We start from the raw sequence: 18090 nt of genomic DNA on the forward strand, positions 1-18090 counted from the left end.
TACTCCCATATGTGGCTATCAATTACCTATCATGCATAATCAGGACAAACTACTGAATAGATATTCTCCTAAAGTGAAGGAACAAAGATCGGGATATTCGATGGCCAATTATGTATCCATAAAAGAACTGTTTGAACCCCTCAAGAACTTTGTAAGTGAACTCTCCTCAAACCATATACCCACAAGTGTTGATGAATCTCTAAAAGATCGTAGGTAGGTTCAAGCTATGAAGGAAGAAATGGAAGCATTAATGAAAAATGAGACATGAAGTCTAGTTCCATTACCCAAATGTCACAACACAATGGGGTGTAAATGGGTATTCTCCATCAAGTACAAATCTGATGGATCAATTGAACGGTACAAGGTGAGGCTAGAAGCAAAAGGATACACACAGACATATGGCGTAGACTACCAAGAGATATTCTCACTAGTAGCCAAATTAAATATTGTTAGGGCATTGTTATCTCTTGCGGCTAACCTTGATTGGTGTTTACACCAACTTGACGCTAAAAATACATTTCTTCATAGAGATTTTAAAGAAAAAATCTACATGGATGTCCCTCCGGGATATATAGCAAATTCGGAAGCAAGGGTGGTGTGCAAGCTACAACGACTATTGTACGGGTTGAAGCAATCTCCTAGAGTGTGGTTTGGGCGATTGAGCTTGGCAATGAGAAAATATGGTTTTCAAAAAAGTAACTCAGATCATACACTATTTTTAAAGCATCAATGGGGTAAGGTAACAATGTAGATAGTCTATGTAAACGATATGATCATTACAGGAGATGATCCAGAAGAAACAACTGGCAATTGAAAACAGAATTTGTGATGAAAAATCTGGGAGGACTCAAATATTTTCTAGGGATTGAAGTTGCTAGATCTCAACAAGGCATATTCCTTTCTCAACAAAAATATATCCTAGATTTATTATTTGAAGTTGGACTATTAGAGTGTAAGCCTACAAATACCCCCAATAATCCAAAACCACAAGCTTGGAGAATAATCTGTGAAGTTAGGACCAAGGCCTATCCCAAAATGACTAGCCATCTTAGAAAACCTCTTTACCAACTAATAAACTCAACATATTTGTTCTCAGTAATACATGTGGGACTATTCCTTAACACTCTCCCTCAATGTGTATTCCCTTCGGGCTCTTAAATGTGGATAATTTGGGTAGAGGCCCACATATGAGTATCTACTCTAATACCATATAAAGTTGAGTCCAAGGCCTATCCCAAAATAACTAGCCATCTTAGGAAACCTCTTTTCCAACTAATAAACTCAACATATTTGTTTTTACTAATTCATGTGGGACTACTCCTTAACATACCCAAACCAAGTGCCAATAGATAAAGGAAAGTACCAGAGGTTGGTTGGGAAACTTATTTATCTCTCCCTTATACGACCTAACATTGCCTATGCAATAAGTGTAGTAAGTCAATCCATGCATTGTCCAAATGAAGATCATATGAATGTTGTGTGTAAAATTCTTCAATACCTAGAGTCCTCCCCTACAAAAGGACTTATGTTCTCAAGAAACAACCACCTAAGGGTTGAATGTTATATTGATGCTGACTGGATGAAGAATATTTCAGATAGAAGATCCACCTCTGGCTATTTTACGTTTGCTGGAGGGAACCTAGTTACATGGAGAAGTAAGAAACAAAAGGTGGTAGCATTATCAAGTGTTGAAGTCAAGTTTCGTGGGAGGCTAAGGGTCTTTGTGACCTTCTCTAGCTTCAGAGATTATTAACCGAAATTGGCTTTGCCCCAAGCCATGAGATGAACTTATTCTATGATAACAAGGTGACTATTGATATTTCACATAATCTGGTTTAGCATGATCGAACTAAACATGTGAAAGTAGATCGACACTTCATCAAGCAAAACCTTGAGGCCAAAATAATTTGATTTCCATTTCTTAAATTTGAAGACCAGTTGGTAGACATATTTAAAAAAGCGGTATGCAACAACAACTTCTAGAAGTCACTTGGCAAGTTGGGCATTAGAGATCTAAATGCACCAACTTGAGGGGGATTGTTGGCATGAGTTGTTAGAGGATAAATCAGAGGAGGAAAATCCTCATCTGAGAAATCAGAGGAGGAAATCCTCTGATTTATCCTCCAAGAGATTACAAAAGGAAATCTTGTAATTTACGTAATATTAAAGTGTATAAATATGTGTAATCTGTAAGGAAAGCAGAGAAGTTTAATATACAAAAGAAAGTTTTTTTTTTTTTACATGAGTCTCATGCAAAACATATCTCACAAGTTTTATGGGATCTTAGGTGAGTCTCATGCAAAGGATGTCTTACAAATTAATCAAAGTCAAAGAAGAAGAGGACAATGGACTCCATATCATGCACGTGTGCAAGAATAGAAGGAAGATTCTCTTCTTATTCTCTAGGATTAGTTTCCTTAATATGACATATTGACTACTAGATTTAGTAGCATATTATTGGGCTTGTTAGGGTTTTATCATCTCCATGAAGGAGTTGGGGTTGCAACCCGAGAGTGGTAAGAGAAAACACCTGTAAGTGTTTGTGATTTTTCTTGTGAACTATTTCATCTTTATAGTGGATTACTGCAGCAGCAAACGACAGGACGTAGTCTCACCTTGAGGCCAACTTGTATAAATTTTGTTGTATTTTCGTGCTTGATTTTCCTTTCTTCTGATTATTATTATTGCCCTCGTTAATTTGGAATTAGGGCATCTAATTCCTGATAACTGGTATCAAAGCTTTGATTTGTGATTGAGAGTAATGGTTGGCGGAGAAGTATCGGCACTTGGAATCAACAAGTTCGATGGTATGAATTTTGTGTTATGGAGGATGCAGATCAAAGATTATCTGTACAGTAAAATATTACACGCACCACTTTTGGATATGAAACTAGAAGGTATGAAAGATGATGAGTGGAATCTCCTCGATAGACAAGTGTTGGGAGTAGTTCGCTTAACACTGTCAAAGAACGTTGCTCAAAACGTGGCATTGGAGAAAACCACAACAGGGATGATGAAGATTCTATCCGACATGTATGAGAAGCCTTCCACAAATAATAAGGTACATCTCATGAAAAACTTCAATTTAAAGATGACAAAAAATACCACAGTGGCATTGTATTTGAATGAGTTTAGCGTGACTATGAATTAATTGACCTCTGTTCAAATTAAATTTGATGATGAGGTTTGTTTTTTAATTCTTTTGGCGTCTCTACAAAATTGTTGGGAGCCTATGAGGGCTGCGGTCAGCAACTCTGTAGGCAATGGGAAGTTGATCTTTAATGATGTTCAAGATACCATTATCACCTAGGAAGTTCGTAGAAAGGACTCCGAAAAATCGTCGACATCTAATTCTGCCCTAAATGTCGATACTAGGGGGTAGGAACTTCGAGAGGAATTCCAATAAGGGCAATGGTAGAGGGAAGTGTTATGGCCCCATATCTCACAATGCGATTCACCGAGAAGAACAAGGAGGAGAAGCAATTCAAGCTCGAAGTGGAGCTTGAAACCCTGGGTTCATTGAGGAGAACACCAATCCCTTGGGTTCATTTTTGGAGAACACCGATCCTAGGGTTCTTTGAGGAGAATGCCAATCCTATGTTTTTGATGAAATTAGACTTATCCATTTTATTCCATGTCGTCCCTTAAATAAGGTTCATGTCCACAAGAAAAAATTACAATTTTGCCCATCCATGGCATTTAACTTGAAAATAAACTAAATTACTACATAACTGACTCAGTTAGAGTAATTCACTCAGCCGTGGTGTCTCTACCTGGCTCGGCCCACTATGGGGTTCATAACAGGAAGTCAAGGAATGATAGAAGCAAGTCCACATTCAGAAGGAATGTGGAACGATGGAATTGTGACAAGTTTGGTCACATAAAGAAGAGCTACAAAGCACCGAAGAAGGATGAAAAGAAAAGTGATGTTGCAAATGCGGTGATTGAAGAGGTCCAGGATGTTTTACTCTTATTAGTTGATAGCACTATTGACTCTTGGATGTTAGATTCATGAGTTTCTTTTTACACCACTGCACATCGTGAGATCATAGAGAATAAAGTTGTTGGAGATCACGGGAAGATGAATCTTACTAATGGAGAACCTTTGGATATTGTCGGTATTGGTAATGTCAGTTTGAGGATGTCAAACGGGTTAGTGAGGAAAATTTACAAGGTGAGATATGTACCAAAACTTATGCATAATCTGATCTCAATAGGATGATGAAGGTCATAATGTTACTTTTAATGGTGCTACCTGGAAAGTCACAAAGGGAACCATAGTTATTGTATGAGTTAAAACTGGAACTTTGTACATCACTTCCAGTTGTAAATACATGGTTGTAATTGTTGATGTTGTTACTCATTCTGATTTGAGGCATTATAGGCTCAGTCACATGAGTGAGAATGGAATGAAAGTGCTTCAGTCCAAAGGGAAACTACTAGGGTTGAAAATTGTAAACATTAGTTTGTGTGAAGGCTGTATTTTTGGCAAGTAGAAAATGGTTAGCTTTTCTAAGGCTGGAAAGGAGCAAAAGATAGAAAAATTGGAGTTGGTTCACACTGATGTGGGGGGGGGCCTTCAACTGTTACCTGCATTTGGTGGTTCAAATTTCTATGTGACATTTATTGATGATGCAAAAAAAAAGTATGGGTTTATTTCCTAAAAAAGAAATTTGATGTCTTTGATAACTTCAAAATATGGAGAGCAATGGTTGAGAATGAGACAAATTTGAAGGTGAAGTTCCTGTAATTAGATAATGGGGGAGAATATATAGATGATGATTTCAAGCGGTATTGTGCTGATAATGGAATCAAGATGAAGAAAACCATTCCTGGAAAACCTCAACAGAATGGTGTAGCTGAGAGGATGAACATGACCTTCATCGAGCATGTTAGTGCATCAGATTACATGTAGAATTGCCAAAGATGTTCTAATTTGAGGCTATTAGCACCGCTACCTATTTGATCAATAGAGGTCCCTCAACACCATTGGATTGCAAAATACCAGAAGAGGTATGAAGCGACAAAGTAAACCTTTCTTTCTTGAAAGTTTTTTGTTGTGTTTCTTATATTCATATTAATTCTATTGTTATAAATAAACTTGATGCTAAATCTAAAATACATTTTTTTATTGGCTATGGTGGTACTGAATTTGGTTATTGCTACTGGGAGGACCAAAGTCGTAAAGTTATCAAGAGCAAGGACGTGTTCTTCAATGAAGGTGTCTTGTATAAAAACATGTTGAGAATAGAGTCTGAGAGAACAAATGATGAAGCTAAGAAGTTTGAAGTGATTCAGTTGAGAGATCTTGAGAATATTGTTCAAGAAGATCAGAAAAATATTACCCCAAAAGTAAATCAAAACATTCTTGTGATTGAACTCAAAAGATCTGCGTGAACTAGTAGACCACCACAGAGGTACCCCCCTACACAGAATTATATTTTGTTGAGTGATAAAGGTAAACCGGAGAGTTACAAGGAAGTCGTGCAAGCTGATGAATCAACAAAATAGGAGTTGGCCATGCGGGATGAGATGGATTCACTATTATCCAATCAGACATGGCAGTTGACCGAGTTACCAAAAGATAAGAAGGTCGTGCAGAATAAATGGGTGTACCGAATAAAAGACAAACATAATGGTAGCAAGGCAAAACTGGTGGTAAAGGGCTTTCAACAAAAAGAAGGCATTGACTATACTGAGATTTTCTCTCCAATAGTGTAATTGACTGCTATTAGAACAATGCGGACTAGTGGCAAATGAAGACTTGCACTTAAGAGCAGTTGGATGTAAAGACAACCTTTCTTTATGGTAATTTGGAGGAAGAAATTTACATGATGTAGCCACAGGGTTTCAAAGCACATAGAAAGGAGAAAATGGTGTGCAAACTTCAAAAGAGCTTGTATAGTCTTAAACATACTCCAAGACAACGGTATAAGAAGTTTGACACCTTTATGAGTAGTAATGGTTTCTTGAAGTGCCAAGCGGATCATTATCGTTATGTGAAGAAGTTTGATGGCTCCTACATTATTCTACTGCTATATGTTTATGACATGTTGATAGCAGGTGCTTGCAAACAGGAAATAGATAAGTTGAAAAGGGGTTGTCCAAGAAGTTTGCAATGAAGGATTTGGATGCTGCAAAACAAATCCTTGGGATGAGGATTACTAGGGATATTGATGTCTTGAAACTATCACATGAAGAATATGTAAAGAAGGTGTTGAGCAGATTCAACATGAAAGATACAAAATTAGTGAATACTCCATTGGCTAGTCATTTTAGACTATCTAAGCAGCAATCACCTTCTACAAAGCAGGAGCAAGCTAACATGGCCAATGTGCCTAATGCTTCTGCTATTGGTAGTCTCATGTATGTCATGGTGTGCACTAGACCAGACATAGCTCAAGTGGTGGAAGTTGTGTGTAGATACATGAGTAATCCAGGTAAACAACATTGGGAAGCAGTGAAGTGAATTCTCAGGTATTTGAGAGGCACTGCAGACTCAGATTTATGTTTCAGAAATTCGGACTTGGGATTACAGGGTTATGTAGATGCTGACATGGTTGGAGACATTGATGGCAGGAAGAGTACCATTGGATAACTATACACATTGTGTGGTACAACAGTTAGTTGGGACTCTAAGTTGTAGAAGATAGCTACTCTTTCTACTACTGAAGGAAAATATGTTATTGTGACTGAAGCCATCAAAGAGATGGTATGGTTGCATTCTTTCTGGGAAGAATTAGGTCTCATGCATGGGAAGAATGTGTTGTATTGTGACTTCAATGAGAATATCTCCTTGTATATAGATTAGATAAACATGAAAGTTGATCTTTATAAAACTAAGATTCGATACCTCTCATTCAAGTACAATATTATTTCATGAAATATACTTTTGTCTAGATAAAGAATTTGATAGGTTTCGAACTCTGCATTTTGGCCAAACTGAGTACTCTTTCTTCTTTGGCGAGAATGAGCATTGACCCTTTTAAAATTGATATCTCCCGCGAGAAAACTCAGATTTAGAATTGGTTTAATAGGTTAGAAAATACACTTACATTTCTTTCATTTGACATATAAAGAAAAATATAAAGTCTCGTTCTTGATGACATAAAATGGCTCCAAATTTGAACTTTTTGTTGTTCCTCGAACTTCTCTTGTTGTTTGACCTTTGCAAAAAGCTTCAATAACCAAAATTATATTTGCTTTGGAAAGTAGACTCAAAGATATTTTTGCCAATATATAGTTTGAAATATGAAAATTTTAGTGTGAAGACAGGTACTAGGACATTAAAGAAAGAAAAAGGTCGAATACGAACCTAAACTACAAGAGATGATAAACCAGAAAAAGATCACATTATTTTTGTGGGTTGACCTAGTCAACTCACATAACCCATTTTGATACCATATTGAATTTATGGAAAAGATAAATTTTTCACTAACTTGTTATAATTTGAGTACAATGAGCATCTATTTATAATAGAGAAAACAAATAGAATCCAATTAAAATTAAACTACCATTGTTCGAGTTACACCCAAAGTTAAACACTAAAAGACAAGTCCTAGAACAATTGAATAATTGAACATAAATAGAAGATTAACATAACTAAAACACCTAGTCGTACGACAAAACATGGGAAGTCACATGTTGTAGTATTTTTAAGTTGTATTAGTCTTCTATTTATGTTCAGTTGTTCAATTATTCTAGGACTTATTTTTTAGTTTTTAACTTTGGGTGTAATTGGGACAAGGGTAGTTTGATTGTAATTGGATTCTACTTATTTCATCTAGTATAAATAGAAGCTCATTGTACTCAAATTACACAAAGTTAGGAAAGTATTTCTCTTTTTCAGAAATTCAACATGGTATAGAAGTTCTTTAATTCGGTTGCAACATAATTTTATTTTAAATTGTTAAGATACTAGTTTAGGGGTATTTTGGCTATTTTTTATATTATATTTTTCCCTTATAGAATGGTTGTTAGATAGACAATATCTTATTTTATCTATGGTTCAATTTTTTATTCAATTTAGACATGTATTTTAGGAGATATAGTTTTGAGTATTGAGGAGCATTTTGTCCTTTTATAAAATATCACTTAAAACTTTGATTAAAAAGAGGGAAGACGTGTTTTTTTGGTATGTTCTCTAAGGCAGCAAGGTTGGTCTTCTCCTAGGTCTCTTTTTTTCCCGTGCTCTTCTATTTTCTCCCCAAATCTCATTTTTTTTCTTTCACAAATGATGTTCTTAATCTTTTACAAGAAACTAGAATGTTTGAGGTTTAAACCAGTTGATACACCTATGGAGCTCAATGTTAAGCTTTGTGCTGCATCAGGTAACAATGTTGATGCTGGTAGATTCCAATGGTTGGTTAGAAAATTGATCTGTCTGAGGTACATGACTAGATATATCTTATTTTGTAAGTGTCATCAATCAATTTATGTATTAACCTTGACAAGCTCATTTGAAAGAATCCTCAAGTATTTGAAGAAAAATCCAGTCAAGGATTGCTATATAAGTGTCATAGGCATACTGATATTGAAGGGTTTGCAAATGCAGATTAAACTGGTTCTCTTGATGATAGAAAATCAACCTCAAGTTATTGTACAATGATAGGATGAAATCAGTTCACTTGGAGAATCAAAAAATAGTGTCATGACAAGGTCAATTCCTGAGGTAGAATACAATGCTATGACGCATGCAGTAAGTGAGTCAGTATGACATGAGTAATTAATGTTGGAACTTGGGTTCAAAATAATCAAGCCCATCCAACTTCACTGTGACAGTCAAGCAGGAATTCACATTGCAGCCAATCTAGTATTTCATGAAAGAACAAAACACATTGAGATAGATAGTCATTTTGTTCAAGAAAAATTATAAGTTGGTGTCCTATCCATGGAGTACATTCCTTCAAAAAATCAATTGGTAGATGTTTTCACAAAGACTATTGCAACAAGACCACTCTCTACTTCTTGCACCAAGTTGGGAATATTTGAACCAGTTTGAGGGGGAGTGTTAAGAAACATTAGTGGCATATCTCGTAATAATGTATATGAGTGACATTACTTGTAATTTTGTAGGACTTAGGGGCAGGGGGCTGCTTTGTCTCCCTTTTATTTTTTATCTTTTTTTTAATATTTGAAAGAAAATGGTAGGACAATGTCTCTCTCTCTTGAAATTTCACATAAAAATAAAAAGAATTTAAAATAATTTACTCCTAAAATGTGCTAAGTTGTATAATGATAATTGATAATGAGAATAATGAGATTGAATTAAGGATTAGGAAAAGAATGTTAGGGTTTTGTAAGCTTTTATTTAATTAAAATTAAGTATAAAATTATATTTAATTTTTTTCAGTAATCTAGTAATCGAATATAAAATAAATTTTGTCATAAATGAATAAATGGATAATGTTAATCGAAAACCAACCAAAACGGATGATTGGTAGTATAGAACTAGAGATAAAGTGTAAACAAGTTTAGGGTTTAGGTTCTAGAATTAGGACTAGGGTTAAGGGTTTATGAGGCTACTAGGTGGGTTGAGTTCAGTTCTGCTACAATCCCGGATCTAACACAGCGATTCATAGGGTAGAAGAAGAAAAGAGAAAAATCAATCCGAAGAGAAGTTTGAAAACGCTAGGTTCTTTGAGGAGAACGCGCACCCCTGAGCTCGTTGAGGATAACTCAAAACCCTTGTTTACTCTAAATCAATATTTGTTTTTGCTCATTACTCTTACCCCTTAAATAGGGTTCACCCTTACAAGGTTCAAGATAAAATATTACAAAAATACCCCTTTGTGCCCTATTAATTTTTTAATTAAAATAAAATAAAGTAAAGTAAAGAAAAACAAATAATTGGACTCTAAATAACTTAGCAATGTTATTGCGTGCATAACATTACACCCCCCCCCCCCCCCCCCCCCCCCCCCCCCCCCACCGTGGAGAAAGAGCTTGTCTTCAAACTTGAAGGTTGGGTTTTCTTGCCGAACGTCTCCACCTGTTCCCAAGTAGCATCTGCGGTATCTATGTCAGCCCTCTGGACGACAAAACTGGGGCATTCCACTCGAAATGCAAAAAATAATCTTTTTTTACTCTACCTAAGAGTTTGTTCTTGTCCTATCGTCTTTAAACTCCTTTTCACACAGTTTCCAGCTCTCATAGGCATGGTCATCTATTTGTTAGTCATTCCTACAGATCGGGCATGAAGTATGCTCATCCCGCCATGGCTTGAGGTAATTTGGGTGAAATAATTGCTTGCAAAGCAACTCCTGCATGTTGGCGTCGATACCCAAGTACTCCTTGCAAACTGCCCATTCTATCTCTCTCCCTAGGTTCACGAAGATTTCATGTGTGACTAGAAGGCTCTGATACTAGTTGTTACAATCTTGGATCTAACATAGCGATTCGTAGGGAAGAAGAAGAAAAGTGAAAAATAAAGCCGAAGGGAAGCTTGAAAACCCTAGGTTCTTTGAGGAGAACACACACCCCTGAACTCGTTGAGAAGAACTCAAAACCCTTGTTTACTCTAAATCAATACTTGTTTTTTCTCATTACTCTTACCCCTTAAATAGGGTTCACCCTTACAAGGTTCAAGATAAAATATTACAAAAATGCCCATATGGCCTATTAATTCTTTAACTGAAATAAAATAAAATAAAGTAAAGTAAGAAAAACAAATAATTAGACTCTAAATAAATTAATAATGTTATTGCGTGCATAACAAATTCAAACTAAGCTTAAGTCGCCTACACAGGCGTCCATTAGCCAACGAAACCAGAACCCCATCACTGACGAGGTACAGTTCGTAGTGACTACGATGATAGTGATGGTTTTATGGATAAAAACAGTCAATCAACAAACATTCGGAGGTAGCGTGCATTAGAATCCACAAGAGCCACATAATTTCGAGATGACATAGCGACTCGCATGTGGAATGATCATTGATGGTTATATCTTATTATTTTAGAACAGGTATTTTGTCGTTTATATGTACTAAACTGGAAAGTTGATGGATTTAATATTAAAGACACGAACTTGTTATTATATTCCCAAAACATAAAAGTTTGCTTTTATGCTGTAAATTGTGGACTATTACGAGTAACTCGGTTCATTTGCAAGTATGTTTTTTAAGTTTTAATTATATATATGTTATTAATAATCTATCCTAGGTTATTAATAAAAAATATTATTATATTTATTAATTTTATTACTATATTAAATTAGAAATTTAAGATTGGTAATTAAGATATTGTTAAAGAAAGCTTTTGATCAATTATTTTGGCTTAATTATCCTATTTTTATAATTAATTAAACTTATCATTTATAATTTTGTAAAAATATATTATTAATTAATACTACATAAAAAAATCCATCTTCTGTTATTAATAAAATAATTATTTTTATTTATTTAGTATATTCATTTTGTAATTACTGTATTAAATTAGTGATTTAATAGTCATAATTAAAACATTGTTAATGTAAACATTTGATCAATTATTTTGGTTTAATTGTCCCATTGTTATAATTAATTAAACCAATGGTTTTAAATTTTGTTGCAATATATTATTAATTAATAATACATAAAAATGTATATTGTGTTATTGATAAAATAATATATTTATTTTTTATTATTTTATTAAATTAGTAATTTTTAATGTTAAAAAATATCTTTTGCTATTAAAAATTTTATTTATTTTTTATAATTTATTATAGTCACACGTAATTATTATATTATTTTATAATAAAATATAATAATTAACTAATATAATATAATATTTTATTAATTAATATATTAATATATTTTAATACTATATTAAATAAGTTATCATATTTAGGTATATGTTATACTTAAATATATTATAAAATAATTACTCGGGCTTCAACTTGAATGTTATAAGATAAGTACTCGGGCTGGAGTGGGACGGCGGCACCTTTGCTTGTTCCGACCAGCATGCGGAGATCGAGTCAGCTGATTTTTGGCTCCCGAAGTCGTATTCCCCATTTTTGCGAGGGCAAGTGAGAACCATGGCGGAGGACACTGTCGCGGCACCGTCGGTAGTCTTGACACTGGAGCTTTTACCCTCGGCTCTGGTCGGATCAATACTTTCAAAACTTGATGTGTCTTCTCTCTGTTCCATTGCCTCCACCTCCAGATTGTTCCGTGCCTCTGTCCCACAGATCTTCTCCTTCCTTCCTGAATTTGACCTCCAGGTGAGCGTTCGCGTCCTGGGAAATTATTTTTATAAATTAATTTGAGGCAGTTTGTGAAAATTGCAAACATTTTTGCAGGACATTGCTCCGACCTTCGATTTGCTCCGACCTTTGCTGCCACCTAATCCTTACCTCCGGATCCTCAAGGTGGACTGCCGCGCGCTCGATGATTCGTCAATTGCTCATTTGATTAATCCTTCATTGCGCGAGATCTGTTTGCAGAATTGTGAGAATTTTAGCGGATATCTGCTTAGGGAGATTGGGAAGCGTTGCAAGGATCTTAGGTTTGTTATTAAGGATTTCCATGGAATTGGATTTCTATTTTGGTTCTTTTATATGTTTTTCACTTCGATTCATTCGTCGTCAGGTGTTGCTTTTTACACGAGGCTTGGTGTTTTTCGCTTTTTCTCGTGCTAAATATGTAGAAAAAGAATTGGCTATTATCTGGGTCAAACTTATCGGTTCTCCAGCTCCTGGATCTACTTTTTTTTCAGACGCTGAAAACTGTATTTCTCATTAGTCGGTGTATTAGGGCGAATTATTGTATGCTCTTTGAAAGTCAGGTTTTTGAAAAAAAAAAATCTGTCTCTCGGTGCTCTGGAAAAGTAGGATCACGAAACTGTGATATTTGTTCTTAATTTTAGGCATGGCTGCTGTTCTTTCTCTCTTCGCTTTTTTAATGAATTCAAGTGGTAATATGCATCAAAAGAATTATGAAACCAGGTCATAACGTTGCAATTTAAATACTGTTGCACCCTACTAAAGCATCTAAACGCCTTGGCAAATCTTCTCAGTTACAGTTCAATTTGTTAAATGTTAGAAGTCATCTTCAGAAATTTCTGTCAAATCACATAAATGAAGTAATAACTCCAGTCTCTTAAATAAATCAGCTTCCACATGCATGGATGCCACAAGAGGACATTTAAACAAGATAGCATCTTAAAAAAAAATACTTTTAGTTTAACGAACATAGAACACGCAAGCAAAGTATGAACTGAATGAAGAGCTCCTACTTGTACATGATTAAGATCAATGGTATCTCAGTAATTCTGGATTTAAGATTTTGTGGTTCTTTTCAAACAAATATGAAAGTATAGGTAGGAACCACAGGCTGAGTTTTATATTTGATTTTATTTTTCATTTCTTTTTTATGAGTCTCTTTGAATATTTTTATTCCAGATTTCTCTATTTGGGTAATACAGCTGAACGCAAAGGGCATGAAGTCCTTATATCAGACCTGCAGGAGTTGCTGATTGGTTGCACCCAGTTGGAAGTAAGAACCAGTTGTTTTTAATAGTTTAATTGTGAATAATGGTAGAAACTGCATAATGACTTCCCAGGAGGACTCTTAGCCATGAGGTGGTCTTCCACTGCTTTCAGGGGAATGGCTCATCAGTTGGGTCCACTGTGCATGCATAACAAAAGGTCAATTGTGAAATGGGAAAGCAATACGCCTCTGCATTCAAATATCGAATTCCTTTTTATAAAGCAGCTCTAATTCCTCTTATCTGTTGCAAGTTTTATCAATGATTTTTATTACCGGAACTGCATCATAAATGTATATGCCATCAATTCTTCTTATGGAATGTCAAACCCTATACCTTGGTGAGATTTGAACTCACATCCACTGACAAAGAGTCCCCCCCTACAGCCACACACTTGCTAATTGTCTTCAGGAAATGCAGTGTGAGTCTTTTTGCAAAAGTCAAATCTTTTCATGTCATTGCATCATTGGTCATCTCTTTATGCAGCCCTAAGTTCCATTGTATTTCCACAGATGGCTAAATGCATGTAAAATGTTTGTATCGCCCTTTTCTAATTTTTTTTGAAAATAATATTAAAGGGCCCAACTTGGTACTTCATCTCCTGCATTGGGGGATAAGGTGTGGGGAGGGGAGGTGGGCCCTTCCCCTTCATCTCTCTTTACATGTGGAGGGTAAAGAGAAATTAAAAAATTACTGTTATTTCTTGAAAATAAGTCAATTAGGATTTTAAGGAATATATTTGGATTTTAACCTTTTTTTTTGTGAATACAGTATCTAATTAACTGTATATGGACATGCGTTAAAACTTTAACATATTTGGAAACTAACTTGTGGAATGCCTACAATTGTATTTATATCTTTTATGTTTAGCCAAAGGTCTATGGAGAATGACTGAAACTGGTATTCAGTGGAAGTTAGATCTGCTGTTATTGAACTGATATGTGATGTACTTTCTTGCTAGTCACTGAACCTGATGTTCGACATCTCTACATTTAGCCGTCACAGTTTTGCTCATGTTTGGTCTTATGCATCTGGGGACCTCAGATCCCTTGAGATTGGTTTCATCAGTTCAGTGATGATGACTGAACTACTCAGCTCAAAGTGTGTGAACCGTCCGCCACAGTACTCAATGCAACCTATCCTGTTTCCAAACCTGCAGAAACTCTCTCTCTCAGTAGACTATATTACAGACACTTTAGTAACAACAATATCCAAAGGTCTAGTCTCACTGAGCCATTTGGATCTTCAAGATGCACCTATAATAGAACCAGCAGTCACCATTGACCTTACAAATGCTGGTCTTCAACAAATTAATTCTCATGGCAGATTTAGGCACCTCTCTTTAGTCCGGAGTCAAGAGTTCATCGTTACATACTTCAAGCGAGTAAACGACCTGGGTGTCCTCTTGATGGCAGATAAATGTTCAAACTTGGAAAGTATCTCTCTTGGAGGCTTCTGTCGGGTTACTGATGCTGGAATGAGAGCTATCTTGCATTCATGCACAAACCTGCGGAAACTGAGGGTGTGCCACGGGACCAAGATTACGAACCTCATGTTTCATGACATCTCTGCAACATCTCTTTCACTGACTCATGTGGGCTTAAGATGTTGTAGCCTCTTAACCAATACAGCCTTCACAAGTTTGGCCACTAACAAGGACCTAAAGGTCTTGGACCTGAGAGACTGCCTAAATCTTGGGGATGATGCATTAAAGGCAGTAGGTTGTCTTCCTAATTTGCAGGTATTATTGCTGGATGGCTCAAATGTTACAGATTTGGGTTTATCATACTTGAGGCACAGTGTAACTTCTCTAACCACATTATCTGTTAGAGGTTGCCCGAGACTCACTGATCAGTGTATTACAGCTATATTTGAGAGCCCTTTTAGTCATAAATTACAAATTCTAGATCTCTCTAATCTGCCAAACTTGACAGATGATGGAATTCTTTTTCTAGCAAAGAGTGGGATCCCTTTGTTTGAACTCCATCTACGTGAATGTCCCCACATTGGTGATACTTCTGTAATGGCTTTAGCCTCAATGAAGATTGAGGGATGGAGTGGCAGTAGCCTGCGGCTGTTGGATGTTTACGAGAGTGGTATGATTACAAAGCTTGCAATTCAATGGCTGAAAAGACCTTACTTCCCTAGACTTCGATGGTTGGGAGTGACTGGCAGTGTGAACAGAGACATGGTGGACTCTCTTGCCAGAAGTCGGCCGTTTTTACACATAGCTTGCCGTGGTGAAGAACTCGGTTGCGGTTATTGGGATACTTCAGATGGTTTTTGCAGGTGGGAACATGAAGAAGTTGATGAACTTGAACAGTGGTTGCTCGAAGGTGAGGATGAAAGTGATGAGAGTGATGATGGCGAAATGATGTTGGACTGATTCAGAAAGTTGGTGACTGCAATAGAGAATCTATAGATATGCTCTCGTACTTGGAACATTTACTGTTATGACCTGTTCTTCTGTGTAGCTTCTCCTGATGAGTGAAAGGAGAGGTGGACTCCTTTTTCTTATCGAATTATTGTATATTTAAACTTGTGTAATTAATGTTGATATGTATATCTTTCATTTGCCCCCTTTCCGTTTGTTTTGTATCTTTCAAGGTTGTATTTGACCTGGTCACTAACCTATTGAGGTGATTGAGTTTGCTCTAATTTGGCTCAGTCGGGTTTAACTACCAGTTGAAATTGATATCATAATAATGTCAGCATAGTGTTTTTTTAAGGAATTTCTCCTTAACCTTATATTTCTAGAGAGCCTTTTATGTCATCTGAAAGCTACCTTTTCCCTACTGATTGAAGAATGTTGCTTCTAGGAGAACCAAAAAAATCAACATATTTCCAACATCTGGCGATTTCTACTAGTTTTTCTTCTGGCATCAAGCAAGAATTACGTTAGTACCAAGGTCCTAAGTTATTGGGTGGCTAGTAAGTACTTGAAACAAACACATAAACAAATCAAACATTATATCAGATCTACTAGATGTAGGATATAGGAGACTTCCTATCATGCTCCTATATAATCTTTGATCTACCTGCTTACCTAATTCATAAGCATGTAGTTCCAAAGATGGGACTAATATGGGTATTTTCTGATTTTGATATCCTCATGCCGAACTTTTTAAGTAGTTCTTTGGTATATTTGGCTTGACTAATGAAAATTTTATTCTTGGTTTGCCCAACTTTTAATCCAAGGAAGAAAATTAATTTTCCCATCATGTTCATCTCAAACTCTCCTTGCCTTACTTTAGCAAACACTTTGTCAAGTGGTTCATTCATCTTACCTAAAAATAGTATCATCAACATAATCTTAAACAACGATATAACCTCGTTTTGAATCTCTAAAAATATAGTATCAACTTTGCCATGAGTATAACTATTATCTATCAGAAATTTATTTTGCATCTTATCCCAAGCACGAGGGGCTTGTTTCAAACTATGAAGTGTGCTTTACAATTTGTACACAATTAGTCATTTAAAAATGCATTTTTGTATCCATTTAAAAAAAGTCTAAAATCCTTTATAACATACATATGCCAAAAGCATTCTAATAGCTTTTAACCTAGCAATGGGAGCAAAGGTTTCATCCTATTTATTCTTCTTAATTGAAACTTCGGGCTATTAATCTAGCTTTATTTCTCACAATGTTACTAGATTTATCAAAGTTTATTTTTGAATACCTATTTAGTTCGTATCACTTGTTGATTTGGAGGTGTAGGTACTAAATTCCAAACTTGATTTCTTTCACGTTGATTTAACTTGTCGTGCATAACCTCTTGTTCATGTTTAACCTTACTGAAAATTTTATGTTCTAGTTATGAAATGTAAGCTAGGTCCTGAATATAATTTCGGAGTGCACCCCTAGTTTTGACTCCATCTTTTGCGTTACCAATTATTTATTCCTTAGGGTGACGTAAGTCAAATCTATATCGTTTGGGCATTTTATCATTCTCACCTTGAGAAACTTTTTCTTGGTACATAGGTTGATAGACATCCATATCCTTTGCTTCTTGATTTTTCAACTATCATCCTCAAATCTATATCATCTTCTCTCCTAATCAAATTTTGGGAAATTGGCTCAGACTCATCAAAGGAGTCATAGTAGTCTTGTTAAAGACTATAAACCTTACTATGACTTAAGTATCCAAAAATAAGCCTTCATCAAAGTGAGTATCAAACTCTTCAAAATATAAAAATCTACATCCAAAAATCCTAAAATATGCAATATTGGGAGTTATACCTATATAGACTCTATAATGGGTTTTCTTAAGTACAAATATTGACCTTGTATGACACATAACATGCGTTACTTACCCCTTCAACCCAAAAATAAACTAAGAGAAATTACAAGATTCTATTTTTTCTTTTCAACAACTCCATTAGGTTAAATTCATGAGATTGAAAATGTATGAGCTATGCTATCTTTGGTGCAACAATCATCACAAAGCTGATTTTTAAATTCAGCTCCATGGTCACTCCTACTTTTGATTATTCTAAGATCATTCTCATTTTGAATTTGAATGCATAATTCAGAGAAAACATCTCAAGCATCATATTTTTAAGCAAGGAACCTGATCCCAAGTAAATCTAGAGTTATCATCTAAAATGACAATGGTGA

The 18090-nt window shown here is 35.5% G+C and overlaps 1 protein-coding gene across 1 annotated transcript; it reads left to right on the top strand.

Annotated features, from left to right (window-relative positions):
• The first annotated feature begins 11930 nt into the window (after window positions 1-11930).
• On the top strand, window positions 11931-16054 carry LOC137944607 (F-box/LRR-repeat protein 10). Its single transcript, XM_068790296.1, has 4 exons — window positions 11931-12204; window positions 12283-12488; window positions 13384-13477; window positions 14431-16054. Exons 1-4 carry the CDS (start codon window positions 12019-12021, stop codon window positions 15853-15855), a joined length of 1911 nt encoding a protein of 636 aa, XP_068646397.1. The 5' UTR covers window positions 11931-12018; the 3' UTR covers window positions 15856-16054.
• The last annotated feature ends 2036 nt before the right edge of the window (window positions 16055-18090 follow it).

Source organism: Aristolochia californica, unplaced genomic scaffold, assembly GCF_029961685.1.
Source record: "Aristolochia californica isolate CCGP_79_NKW_82.1479 unplaced genomic scaffold, dmAriCali1.0.hap1 SCAF_11, whole genome shotgun sequence".
Taxonomy (NCBI): domain Eukaryota; kingdom Viridiplantae; phylum Streptophyta; class Magnoliopsida; order Piperales; family Aristolochiaceae; genus Aristolochia; species Aristolochia californica.